Here is a 14,367-nt window from a genome sequence, read left to right on the forward strand (position 1 = left end):
ATAGGTATACAGTTAAATGATTCATATATATCTGTATGTGTATATATATATTCATATATATTTATATACAAATAACTTTTCCAGATTATTTTACCGTATAGTTTTATTATAAGATATTGAGTATAGTTCCTTCTGCTGTACTGTAGGCCCTTATATGTGTATGTGGTCGCTCAGATGGTAAAGAATCTGCCTGCGGTACAGGAGACCTGGGTTCAATCCCTGGGTTGGGAAGATCACCTGGAGAAGGAAATGGCAACCCACTCCAGTATTCTTGCCTGGAGAATTCCATGGAAAGAGAAACCTGGTGGGCTACAGTCCGTGGGGTCACAGAGAGTCGAACACGACTCAGTGACTAACACTATACACCATGTTACTCCCATGTTTAATGTATCCATCTCTGCCATCTTTCCCCGTTGGTAGCCATAGGTTTGTTTTCTGTGTCTGTGAATTTCTGTTTTGTAAATAAGTTCATTTGTATCATATTTTAGACTCCACATAAATGATAACATATTTTTTACAGTGAAGTATTTATCTTTGACTTATTTAGTATGATAATCTCTAGATTCATTCATGTTGCTGAAAATGGCATTATTTCATTCCTTTTTATGGCTGTGTAATATTCTGTTGTTTATGAGTACCACATCTTTATCCATTTATCTGTTGATGGACATTTAGGCTGTTCCCGTGTCTTGGCCATTGTAAATAGTATTGCAGTGAACATTGGGATACATATCTTTTCAGGTTATAGTTTTCTCCAGATATATGGCCAGGAATGGAATGGCAGGATCATGTGGTAGCTCTACTTTGAGTTTTTTAAGGAACCTCCATACTGTTCTCCATAGTGGCTGTACCAATTTACATTCCCACCAACAGTATAGGAAGGTTCCCTTTTCTTCACACCCTCTCCGGCATCTATTATTTGTAGACTTTTTGTTGATGGCCATTCTCACTGGGGTGAGGTCGTACCTAATTGTAGTTTTGATTTGCATTTCTCTAATAATTAGGGATGTTGAGCATCTTTTCATATATCTTCTGGCCATCTGTGTGTCTTCTTTGGAGAGTTGTCTGTTTATATCTTCTGCATTGTCATGTAGGAGTTGGCTGGCCTAGGCTAGCCTCACCTGGACGTCTTGTCTGCTCCCATGGGGTCTGTTATCCTGAAGTATGTCTAACCAGGGTTTGTTTATAGGGTGGCTGGGCGAAGTTCAAAGAGAAAATGAAGCTTACACGTTCTCCTGGAGATTAGGCTCAGAGGTGGCACAGAATCACTTCCTCTGTGTTCTGATTGGTCACAAGGCCAGGAGACTTCACCTGTGGACAGTGAGAACAGAAGGAGTGTTAGGTAACACAGGGGAGGGAATAATTATGGATGTTTTTCCGAATAGTATGCTGCACCCAATGTCTTAAATAATCTTCGATATTTTACAAGTCTGTTGCAAAATTTGTGATGATTAATGCATTTGATATTGTATAAGACAGAGGAAGAAAAAGTAGCTCCTCTTTCTTTAGCAACAGAATCAGAATTTAAAAGTAAAAATGTTCATGTATAAAAATCTTTATATAACACATATAGTGCTAAAAATGAGAACAAAATAATAGTACATCTTTTTTCTAGGAACCAGATTAGACTAATGGCCTTTACAATTGTGATAACACATACGCAGGCTATTTCAGAGAGAGAGATGACAGGATTTAGTTTCTTCCTGGATGAAACTGAGAGTAAAGATGCCAGACTTTTCTATTTTGGAATATGGTGTGGTTGATGATACCTTTTAAGTCACTTAACTAAAAATTGTACGTTGGATATTATTCTTGAAAATACCAAGTTGTTCATGATTGCATGAGAAAAATGTGTTTTGTTGTTTTTTTTACCATGCCTATAGCTTTTGTAGATTTTGGTTAATTAGGTCAAAGAAGATCAAATGTTAAGGAAAATTAGCTGCTATAGAAACTGTTCTTATGGTTACCAGTGGGAAATGATCAGAGCGATAGATTGAAAGTTTGGAATTGACATGGATGTATTTTTAAAATAGATAGCCAACAAGGACGTACTGTATAGCACAGGGAAATTGGTTCAATATTCTGTAATAACCTAAATGGGAAAAGAATTTGGAAAAGAATATACATTTATATATGTAACTAAATCACTTTGCTATACACCTGAAACTAATAGAGCATTGTTAATCAACTATACTCCAATATAAAATAAAATATTTTTAAAAATTAAGAAAAATAAACTGTTCTTAAATGTCCCCATCTTATGAGAAAAAGCACATAGTTTAATTGCAAAAGCAACTCAAAGGAGGAAACCTGGTTTGCTAATTCTTTATACTTGATACTAACCATTTAGGTAATTCTGAATAAGATACTTGACCTTTTGCAAATTGATTGTCTCATCTGCCTGGGTACAAGGAGTTTCACTACTTAAGCAAAAAGTGAGGTTTTTGGAGATCACTGTTTTAGGCAACTCCCCTCTCCCACCCAGCTGTACGGCATGAGGATTAAATGAATGAATGTGTGTAAAAAGTCTTAATTCTGTCTGATGCATAGTGGCCATTAACAAAGAGTAGCCTCATTATATGTATTTTGTGTATATAATAGTTATATTTATGTAATTGTCTTTCCTCAGTAGACTCTGAGCTCCTTCACAGAAGAGAGTTTCAAGTATATTTTATTACTAATAATAGAAACTCACTAAATATTTATTCAGAGGAAATAGCCTCATTTTAATGAAAAAGAAGCTAAGGTTTTTGGTTAATCTATGCTGTTGCTGATACTCGTGATTCTTAGAATGGTTTACACTTAGAAGTTGCTTGGCTCCTGCCACTGAATTGAACAGATAAAATATAAGGATAAGTCAGTGCACTGGAGCCTGATTCAGAAAGGAAACCCGCTATGCTCAGTGGAGACAGCTGAGTTAATGCTGTTTGTAAATGATACTGTTGGCACAGAGGAGAATCTCATTCTGTCATTACTTGCAATTTCCAATATAGTACCTACAAATCTTAAAATTTTGTCCAATATTAAGAAATCTGACTAGCCACTGTTTCTGGTTCTTGGGAAGGAGACTAAATCTTTCAGTACAGTTCAGTTCAGTCACTCAGTAATGTCCCACTCTTCGAGAACCCCATGGACCACAGCACGCTAGCTCTCCCTGTCCATCACCAACTCCCAGAGTCTACTCAAACTCATCTCCATTGAGTAGGTGATGCCATCCAACCATCTCTTCCTCTGTTGTCCCCTTCTCCTCCTGCCTTCAATCTTTCCCAGCGTCAGGGTCTTTTCAAATGACTCAGCTCTTCACATCAGGTGGCCAAAGTATTGGAGTTTCAGCTTCAGCATCAGTCGTTCCAGTGAACACTTAGGACTGTTCTCCTTCAGGATGGATTGGTTGGATCTCCTTGCAGTCCAAGGGGCTCTCAAGAGTCTTCTCCAGCACCACAGTTCAAAAGCATCAATCCTTCGGCGCTCAGCTTCCTTTATAGTCCAACTTTCACATCCGTACATGACTACTGGAGAAACCACAGCCTTGACTAGATGGACCTTTGTTGACAAAGTAATGTCTCTGCTTTTTAATATGCTGTCTAGGTTGTTCATAACTTTTGTTCCAAGGAGTAAGCATCTTTTTATTTCATGATTGTAGTCACCGTCTGCAGTGATTTTGGAGGCCCCAAAAATAAAGTCAGCCACTGTTTCCCTATCTATTTGCCATGAAGTGATGGGATCAGATGCCATGATCTTAGTTTTCTGAATGTTGAACTTTAAGCCAACTTTTTCACTCTCCTCTTTCACTTTCATCAAGAGGCTCTTTAGTGCTTCACTTTCTGCGGTAAGAATGGTATCATCTGCATATCTGAGGTTATTGATATTTCTTCCCGCAATCTTGATTCCAGCATGTGCGTCATCCAGCCCAGCGTTTCTCATGGTATACGCTGCATATAAGTTAAATAAGCAGGGTGACGATATACAGGTGCTTTTTATTCATGAGCCCTAGAACACACCTACATTTATGGTAATGAGGTGATTCTTGAGCCCTGGATATCTGCTTCAGGACCTGGGCTCTTCACCAGAGACCAACCCTGTGGTCAGAGGGTTGGGTCTTGGAGCTAGTTCAGCCTCCAGGGAGAGGAGGGGACTGGAGATTGAGTTCAGTCACACAGCTGGTGACTTAATCCGTCATGCCCATGCAATAAAATTCTATAATAAAAATTTGGGGAACTCACCAGATTTGTAGGCAGTTGGCTAGAAGTGTGGGCGACCTGGGATTCCACTTGTCTGGCATCTGAAGTGAGGCTTTCTTGCTGGGGATTCCGCCCTAAGAGTTGTGAAGTCCAGTGCTAAGTTATGGTGCTTGGTGTCCAAATGGAATTTCACACAGTATAGCAGTTGGCCTTGAAACGAAATAGATTTAGAAATTGATTTTACGATGCTGTATACTTAGGATTTTTTACACTGCCAGTGAGTCTGTTCTGGTTCGGGAGCACTGGTTTGGGACCCTGTGACGAGACCTAAAAGGCGTGAGAGGAGGTACAGTCCACGTGCCAAAGAGGTGGCTCTGAGTTTCCGCATCGCCGCCCCGGGTGCCCTGCGCCAGGCTCTGGTCAGAACCTATGTGTCCCATCCCCCGCCGCTCCCGGCCCATTCTGGCTAGTGTCTGATGGCAGTGGCGGCGCTAAGGGACCCACCGCAGGAACAGTATGAGCTTTGAAGACGTTGCTTCGTACTCCTGGGAGGAATGGAGGCTCCGGATGAGGCTCGGAGACGCCTGTCCCTCAGTGCGATGCTGCAGAACTTTGCACTCAGGTCTTCACTAGCTGGGGCTTCAGGGACAGTGCTGAGAGCAGGGGTGGCAGGACATCCTTGCCTTCTTCCTGATCTTAATGACCCAGGTAACCATGATGGTGTGATCACTCGCCTAGAACCAGACACTTTGGAGTGCAAAGTCAAGTGGGCCTTAGGAAGCATCAGTGCGAACAAAGCTAATGGAGGTGATGGAATTCCAGCTGAGCTATTTCAAATCCTAAAAGATGATGCTGTGAAAGTGCTGCACTCAATATGCCAGCAAATTTGGAAAACTCAGCAGTGGCCACAGGACTGGAAAAGGTCAGTTTTCATTCCAATCTCAAAGAAAGACAGTGCCAAAGAATGTTCAAACTACCTCACAATTGCACTCCTTTCACACGCTAGCAAAATAATGCTCAAAATTCTCCAAGCTAGACTTCAGCAGTACATAAACTGAGAACTTCCAGATATTCAAGCTGGGTTTAGAAAAGGCGGAGGAACCAGAGATCAAATTGCCAACATCTATTGAATCATAGAAAAAGCAAGAGAATTCCAGAAAGACATCTATTTCTGCTTCATTGACTACACTAAAGTCTTTGTGTGGATCACAACAAACTGGAAAATTCTTAAAGAGAGGGGAATACCAGACCACCTGACCTGCCTCCTGAGAAACCTGTATGTAGGTCAAAAAACTACAGTTAGAACTGAACATGGGAGAACAGACTTGTTACAAATCAGTAAAGGAGTATGTCAGGCTGTATATTGTCACCCTGCTTAACTTATATGTAGAGTATATCATACGAAATGCCGGGCTGGATGCAACACAAGCTGGAACCAAGATTGCGGGGAGAAATATCAAAATAACCTGAGATATGCAGATGACACCACCCTTATGGCAGAAAGTGAAGAGGAACTAAAGAGCCTCTTGATGAAGGTGAAAGAGGAGAGTGAAAAAGCTGTCCTAAATCTCAACATTCAAAAAACCAAGATCACGCCATCCAATCCCATCACTTCATGGCAAATAGATGGGGAAATAATGAAAACAGAGACTCTTTTCTCAGGCTCCAAAATCACTGTAGATTCTGACTGCAGCCATGATATTAAAAGACTCTTGCTCCATGGAAGAAAAGTTATGACCAACCTAGACAGCATATTAAAAAGCAGAGACATTACTTTGCTGACAAAGGTTTGTCTAGTCAAAGCTGTGGTTTTTCCAGTAGTCATGTATGGATGTGAGCATTGGACCATAAAGAAGGTTGAGCACCGAAGAATTGACACTTTTGAACTGTGATGTAGGAGAAGACTCTTGAGAGTCCCTTGGACTGCAAGGAGATCCAGTCAGTCAATCCTAAAAGAAATCAGTCCTGAATATTCATTGGAGGGAATGATGCTGAAGCTGAAGCTCCCATACTTTGGCCACCTGATTCGAAGAGCCTACTCTTTAGAAAAGACCCTGATGGGAAAGATTGAAGGCCAGAGAAGGGGACGACAGAGGACGAGATGGTTGGATTGCATCACCGACTCAACAGACATGAGTTTGAGCAGGCGCCAGGAGATGATGAGGATAGGGCGGCTTGACGTGCTGCAGTCTGTGGGGTCATGAAGAGTTGGACATGACTGAGCGACTGAACAATAAATATATCTAGGTATAAACAGCCAAAATAACTTAGAAACACACTATTAAAACTGTATTAAATACTCAAACTGATAAAAATAATCAAATCTTAATTCAACACTTGTGATGGAGAATAAATATTCTATAAATATAATAAATAAATACCCCATTTTGCATTATGGGATCTATCACAAAATGAAAGATGTTCTGTAAATTGCTGTGAGCAAAATCTCATCTGTTAATTGATCATATATGTGAAATTGGAGTTTTAATAACTTTTAATAACCTGACATGTAACATATGCCTTGCTTTAGGAATCTGATCATAAATCCCAGGTTATAAAGAAGGTGAGTTAGAAGGACATTTAATATGAATTCTATTAAAAAAAAAAAATCCACACTATACCAAAGAATTCACCACTGATTTTAAAATTTACCTAGCAAAATTATAATGTGATTTTACTTCCACATGTAATTAGTGTGAAACATATACATTTGCTGAAGACTCAAATGATAGCATTTTATAGTAATAAAATATTTTTAAATTAAGATACTACTTTTTTTAGACATGTTATCACATACTTAATAGTTTATAGTATACTATAAACAAATTGAAATAATAAAATTTTACTGATCCTCCTTCCCCCGTATACCTTTGGTCACCTCTTCTTTTATTTCAGTCTATCTTCCTTCTCTATCTCTTATAACCTCCTTCTGAGTCTTGTCATTAAATTTTTGAAGATTAATGATAATACATATAAAACTCTTAGCATGTTGCCTGACACATGAACAGTTTTCAAATGTTTTAGGAAACATTCACAAAAGTTATACAATTTGATTAAGTTATGATCCACTGAGGAAATATATGAACTTCAGTGTGACCGGGTCCAGCATGAGATTACATTAAAATGAAATTTCAGTGCTATCAAGAGATGCAAATCTGCCACCATGTGAGTTCTCCATCCTTGGTGATGTTTATATGTACATCATGCAGCCTGGATGTTGTAGATAAGGTGCAGGCAGAGTACAACAGTTGAACAACATGATATTTATAAAAATACCTCTCATTCCTTAAAATGAGTTTTTTCAGATGTTTCAATTGATATTGTGTGTTGAAGAGAATTTGGATGAATGGAAATAATGATATTAAGATAAAGGCATTCCAGACTGAGAATGAAACAGTTTGTATATTAGGCAGCAAGAAGAAAGAAAGCAAAGCATGAGTTTGTTGGAACCTAGAAAGAGTATTCTACAAAAGCTTACGTTCTTTTAAGTAACCAGAAGTACTCAGTATAGACTTTTTTCTATATTTAACATATCTCATGGTACTGTGGTTTAAACAGATTTCTTATTATGAATTTTAAGATTGAGCATACTTCTAACTCTTGGTGCCACATTGGAATACTGAAAATTCTGCTTTTAATTAGATCAGCTTAGAAAAGTATGTTTTTTGTAATGTGACCCCAACTTATGTTTTGCAGGCAGAAGCAGCAGATCACCCACCTGCATGAAAGAATAAGGGATAATGAGTTACGAGCGCAGCATGCCATGCTAGGACATTATGTGAATTGTGAGGATTCTTATGGGGCTGGTTTGCAGGTAAGATCACAAAGGGTTTTGTGGTTGCTGTTTTACTAGTATTATAAAATGCGTCAAACATAAACTGTGTGCTTAGGACCTTTTTGGGATTAATAATCTGTTCCTGTGGTTCATATTTATGCGTGCAGTAAAAGGTGTTCCAGTGCTCTTTTCCATCTGTCCAGTTCACATGCTTTTCCCGCACTCACAGGAACCACGATTGTCAGTTTCTAGTGTAGCCTTCCAGAGTCGACATTTATTACAACTCACAGATAAATTTATTTTATCCTACACAAAAGGTATCAAAATATATAAAATATTCAACATACTACTTTTTTCTTCATATTATGTAAAATTACATAAAATACAATGACTATTTGTATATCATTACTTAGGCAGCATCCCTTTTTGCTTTTACAGCTGCTTGATTTCCCATTTTATGGAAACAGCATAATTTATTCAACCTATCTATGCTTGTCAAAATTTGGGTTGTTTCTAATTTGGGGCTACTATGCATAATCTTATAAAAGTGAAACTGTGCTCATTAAGCAGTAACTCCCCATTTCACTCCCTGACCCATGGCAGCTACCATTCTGCTTTCTGTCTCTGTAATTTTTAATTACTCCAGGTATCTCATGTTAAATGGAATTATATAGTATTTGTCTTTTTGTGACTGGCATGTTTCACTTAGCATAATATCCTCAAGGTTCATCCATATTGTAGCATGTGTCAGAATTTCCTTCCTTGTTAAGGCCGAATAATATCCCATTGGATGTCTACCACGTTTCACTTTTCTACTCATCTTTCAGTGGACACTTGGCTGGATTCCATATTTTATCTGTAGTGAACAATACTGCTGTGAACATTTTTGCATCATTTATTTGAACATGAATACTATTGGCAAAATACTTTATGGTAGTATGTACTTCTATTTGGTCATTTCCGTTTATATCTTTATTCTTAGAATTAAATCAATTTAAATGTAATTTTTTCCTCCATTATATTTTCAAACTTGCAGTTTTATTAAAGGCATTATTATATTAAAATCAGGACATGATAAATAAAGACCAAATAACAGACTTATTTGATGCAGAGGCACTTAACATAGAGATTCCAGCTTGTTTATCATACTTCAGTTACTAATATATCAAATACCTTGTTATTATGTGATGTCATCTAAAAGTTCTACCACATGACAGCAAGTCTCTATCATACTGAGATTAATAGTGTTCAGTTATTTGAAAGTGGTATTTCTGTATTACTTAAGTAGTATAATTTGCTTTGATAAGGGTATTTTAATAGAACCATGCAGTTTCTCCTTATAACTTCATTACTCTGAATAAAGGTTTTACTGGAATTATACAATTATTATTATATTACCAAAAAACGTAAAACTTACTGTCTGTCTGCAAGCTAAAGAAAATGTTTTTTGTCACATAGCTTCAGACCAGTAGAGGGCTCTCTAAGTCAGTCTGCAAGGACAAATAGAAATGCAAGGAAAATGGGGTTGCTAAAAATATTGTTAAGAATTTTAAATTATGTGGGGGAATTAAAATGTTGTTGAGAAATTCATTTTAAAGGGCAAGTGTGAGACTCCCCTGGCGGTCCAGTGGTTAAAGACTTCGCCTCCCAATGCTGGTTCAATTCCTGGTCAGAGATCTAAGATCCCACATGACTTGTGGTGAAAAAAAACCCCCAAAAACATAAAACAGAAGCAATGTAACAAATTCAGTGAACACTTTAACAATGGTGTACATCAAAAAAATCTTTTTTAAAAAAGGTAAGTGCAATTAATAAAAGAGAATGCAAGGAACCCCTTCCAGTACTAAATGGGTACAAGAAATATATACATTTTTTTTCAGTAGATTGATACAGAGAGTGAATAAAATGGCAAAGGTTTGAAAGTAACAACTAATATGATAATAAAATTCTCCTTAGTGAAGGAATTTTTTTTCTTTATATTTTATTGAACAAATTTACATGCAATATCGAATGAGTTTGGGCTTCCCTTGCAGCTCAGAGGGTAAAGAATTCACCTCCAATGCAGTAGATCTGGGTTTCACCCCTGGGTCTGGAACATCCCTTGAAGAAGGGACTGGGTACCCACTCCAGTATTCTTGCCTGGAGAATTCCCATGGACGGAGGAGCCTGGGGCTGCGGTCCATGGTGTCACAGAAGAGTCAGACACGGCTGAGTGACTCAGCACACACACACACACAGTGTGTGTTTAAGGTGTATGGCATGTTGCTTTGATACATTTGTATGATATGATTGCTATTTTAGTGGTATTTATCACATTACATAATTGTAGTACAATATTACTGTCTATATTCATTACCCTGTGCATTAACTACTTGTGGCACATTTACTGCTTGTTGAAATTTTACCCTGAAACACCACACTCTTATCCTCTGTGGGTGCTCCACCCCTTCCCATGATCCCTGATAAGAAGGTTCTCTCCCTTTATTATAGGTTTAATTTATTTAGATTCCATGTGTAAGTGGTATCATACAGTACTTGCTTTTCTTTATCTGATTTATCTCACTTAGCATAATGTGCTCAAGATCTTTGTATGTGTGAAGATATCCTCCTTTCTCATGACTGAATAAACTCCATTGTGTATTACCTCTTTTATCCATTCATACGTTGATGGACATTGGGATCGTTTCCTTATCTTGGCTGTTGTAAATAATGTTGCGATAACTATGGAAGTGCATATATCTTGTAGAAATCATGTTTTCATCTGGGTATATATCCAGAGATGAAATTGCTGGATCCTATGGTAGATTTGTTTTTTTATATTTTTGAGGAACCATCATATTGTTTTCTGTAATGGCCATGCTAATTTATACTCCCACCAACCATGTTTAAGAGGTCCCCTTCTCACCACATCCTTACCAGCATCTGTTATCTCTTCTTTATGATAACCATTCTAACAGGTGGGAGGTAAGATATTATTTTGATTTTGATTTGAATTTCTCTGATGATTAGCATTCCCTGATGTGATGTTTAGCATTTTTTCGTGTGTCTGTTTGCCATTTTGATTTTCTCTTTGGAAATATATCTGTTTAGTTCTTCTGCCTATTTTTCAACCAGGTTGTCTTTTGTTAAGCTGATTGAGTCTTTACTATTTTGGATTTTAACCCCTTATCTGACATGGGGTTTGTAAAATGTTCTCCCATTCAACAGGTTGTCTTTTCATTTTGTTAATTGTTTCTTTTACTGTTCTTTTTTAGTTTGATTAGTCTCATTCGTTGATTTTTGCTTTTGTTGTTTGTCCTTTGGCGTTATGTAAGAAAAAAGTCATTGCCAAGACAAATATCCATAACTTCTTCCCTATGCCTTCCTCTGGGAGTTTTATGGTGTCAGGTCTTATGTTAATTTTTGTGAGTCATGTGATGTAGGGGTCTGCTTTCATTGTTCTGCATGTGTTTCTACACCTTTCCCAGCAACATACCCACTGGGTATTCTTGGCCCCGTGTTGAATGCTCGTTGACATTGTATTTCAGAGTTTAACTCTGGGCTCTCCATTCAGCTTCAGTGGTCAATGTGTCAATGCCAGTACCAGTTTTATTGCTGTGATTGGTAGGGCAATTTGGGATCTAGAAGTGCGATGCTTCTGGTTTTCTTCTTTTTCTCAGTATTGCTTTGGCTGTCCAGGGCCTTTTCTGGTTCCACACATACTTTAGGGTTGTTTATTCTATTTCTGTGAAGAGCAGCAAAGGAATTTTTTCCTTGGATTTACAAACATTACTTTTTATGCACAGCATTTTGTATTTGCACATTTTTTGGGTCCATAACTTGTTCATCCTAACTCCTTAGTATATTTAACAAAGGAAATTATGCTTTTAATATTCTGTTTATTCTAGGTTTAAAAAGAATATTTTTGAAATAAAATACCTTTTAAATTAGTTTATAGATGAAAAACATAACTCTTGAGAAGTAAATTCTATTTGCCTATTAAAAACTTTGAATGACCTTACCATCAAAATGACCTGAGAACTAGGCATTGCTAAGTCTCATAGGTGGAAAATGAGAACCAGGTCTTTATCCTTAATTCAAACTTCCTCAGTTGTTTCAGTAGTAGAATTACTAGAACCAAAGAGTGGTTTGTACTTATAATATCTTATACCAAAATTTCAACCTGTAGTTAACTTGCATGGAACAAAACCCAAATGTGAAAGACCCTTCTTCCTTTTATTAAAAATTGAAGTAGAAAGGCCAGCACTTGTTACTTGTTGTCTTTCTGATGATAGCCATTCTGACAGGTATGAGGTCATATCTCACTGTGGCTTTGATTTGCATTTCCCCAACAATTAGTGATGTTGAGCATCTTTTCACGTACCTGTTGGCCATCTGTGTGTGGTCTTTGAAAAATTCTTTTTCAGGTCCTCTGTCCACTTTTTAATTGCTTTTTTTCTTTTTTTTTTCCCCCTTGATGTTGAGTTGTATGAGTTCTTTGTGTATTTTGGATATTAACCTCTTATCAGATATATCATTTGCCTTTATCTTCTCTCTTTCAGCTCTTATCTGACTCTCCTTCAAAGCCTTGCTCATGAAGGGAATAATACATTTGTTCATTTAGCAATTATTTTTGAACTCATCTTGTGCCCAGTCCCTGCTCTATGAAGTAGGGATAAAAGAACAATTAAGATGGACAAAAATTCCTGATTTCATGAGCCTTACTTTCTGGTTAGGGGAAGGACTCTGTTAAATACTTATTGATATGTATTTATTGGTATGTATTAACTTTACTAGAGATGTCTCATTTACCTGTTTGCTCAAAATGACCACCTGTGAGAAAAGACTTCTTTAGTTTTTATTTCCCCAGAACTTTTGCTTCTTTATAATGTACTTTTTACATTCTAATTATGCCTTTTAACCAAATAATAACTACTTTTTATTTAGCTTCTGCCTTGTGCTAGGAACTTCATATCACTTGGCCCTGGTAGGTAATTTGAATTGATCATGGCACATACCTGGGAAGCAGGAGAGCTGGGATTTATGCCGAGGTCTGTCATTAAAGGCTGTGTGTGCTCTTTGTCCTGTCCCTCATTTCCAGTTTCTTTCCATTGGTTCAGGACAAGTAAACTTTTAAAGCCTTGCCTGTGTGTTTCTCTTTCTGAATAGCCACAATATGAGAACACCTCCCTCCAGACTCCATTTTCAGACCAGTCAGCATCCCATTCCCAGAACGAGGAACTTGAGCAAAAGCTTGCATCTACTGAGAAAGAAGTTTTACAGCTCAATCAGTTTCTCAAACAAAGAATAAGCCAATTTAGTGACGAGAAGAAGAAACTGGAGGAAAAGGTAGGTATTTTTAATAAAGTTGAATAAGGCCAAGGGCATTCCTTTAGCATATGATTTTTTTGTTATCTACTGTATGCCAGGTGTTTTATCAAGTTTATTATACTAAAGTGAATAGTTTTACAGTAACTTTTGAGAAACCCTGTGCTATCTACAAAAATCCAGGCATTTTTTTTGAGAAACAAAAATAGCATTGTATATTATATCTTTCTAAATAATAATAAAGCTCTTTTTAGTTACCTATGCTGAGATGTGACACCAATAACTTTTCTCCTTTTCCTTTTTGGGTCCTGTATCTTTGTCATGTGTGGTATGAAGGATTGCTAAATGAAATAAAAATGGTCTTTCTTTCAGAAGCACATGACTTCAAGTTATTTAAGCTGAAGCCCTTGAATAGAATAAGTAGCTGAAAGTCAAATGCCTGTATATACACAATATATCTGTACATTTACTTGATCTTTCTGCCTTTATTAAAGTATTTTCACATACTTCATCTCATTCCATTATAGTATCATTTAAAAATCATCTTAAGCAGCTACTTAGTTGTGGAACTGGCTTCAGATTTCTCTTGTTACACTCAACTTATTATTCTGTTAACTAACCTTCCATTCAGGTGATCTTAAGGCAGCACCATGATTTCCTGTAGACAAGATTGGCACTGTTGATAAGGAACTCACTGATATTTTTGAGTCAGTATAGATATACATGTGTGTGTATACACACACACAAGCTAAAATTTTTTATCTTCCAAAAAAATTTTGACATTTTATATGGTAGATAGAAATTGTTGAAAAGCTAGAAGTAAAATTCAAGACAGTTTAACTCTTTGTTTGCTGCCTTGGTTCTAATAATGATTTATAAAAAAAATTAGAGGAAAATACTTTCTCCCTAGTCTATTTTGTTCTAATAATTGTATTTAAAATAAAGAAAAATAAATCTGTTTGTAAATTTCTTCTAAAATGGGACTCTCCTCTTACCTTCAAGGAATGATCTCAGTATTGTGTAATACTTCCTTGAAAGAAAAATCTTAGCTTTTCATAACTGAAATAAGAAAGATTTATTAGCATTGTCTCATCTGATGGCTTC

General features: G+C 37.0%; 1 protein-coding gene across 2 annotated transcripts in view; it reads left to right on the forward strand.

The window, feature by feature from the left end:
• The window catches only part of CEP85L (centrosomal protein 85 like), a 129,304-nt gene that overhangs the window by 84,455 nt on the left and 30,482 nt on the right, over positions 1–14,367 (forward strand). For both annotated transcript variants that reach the window (XM_065911690.1, XM_065911691.1), the window contains exons 5-6: positions 7,878–7,995; positions 13,105–13,284. In XM_065911690.1, the coding sequence (XP_065767762.1) occupies positions 7,878–7,995; positions 13,105–13,284 (298 nt within the window). The remainder of the gene's footprint in view (positions 1–7,877; positions 7,996–13,104; positions 13,285–14,367) is intronic.

The sequence above is a fragment of the Muntiacus reevesi genome, chromosome 19, assembly GCF_963930625.1.
Source record: "Muntiacus reevesi chromosome 19, mMunRee1.1, whole genome shotgun sequence".
Lineage (NCBI taxonomy): Eukaryota > Metazoa > Chordata > Mammalia > Artiodactyla > Cervidae > Muntiacus > Muntiacus reevesi.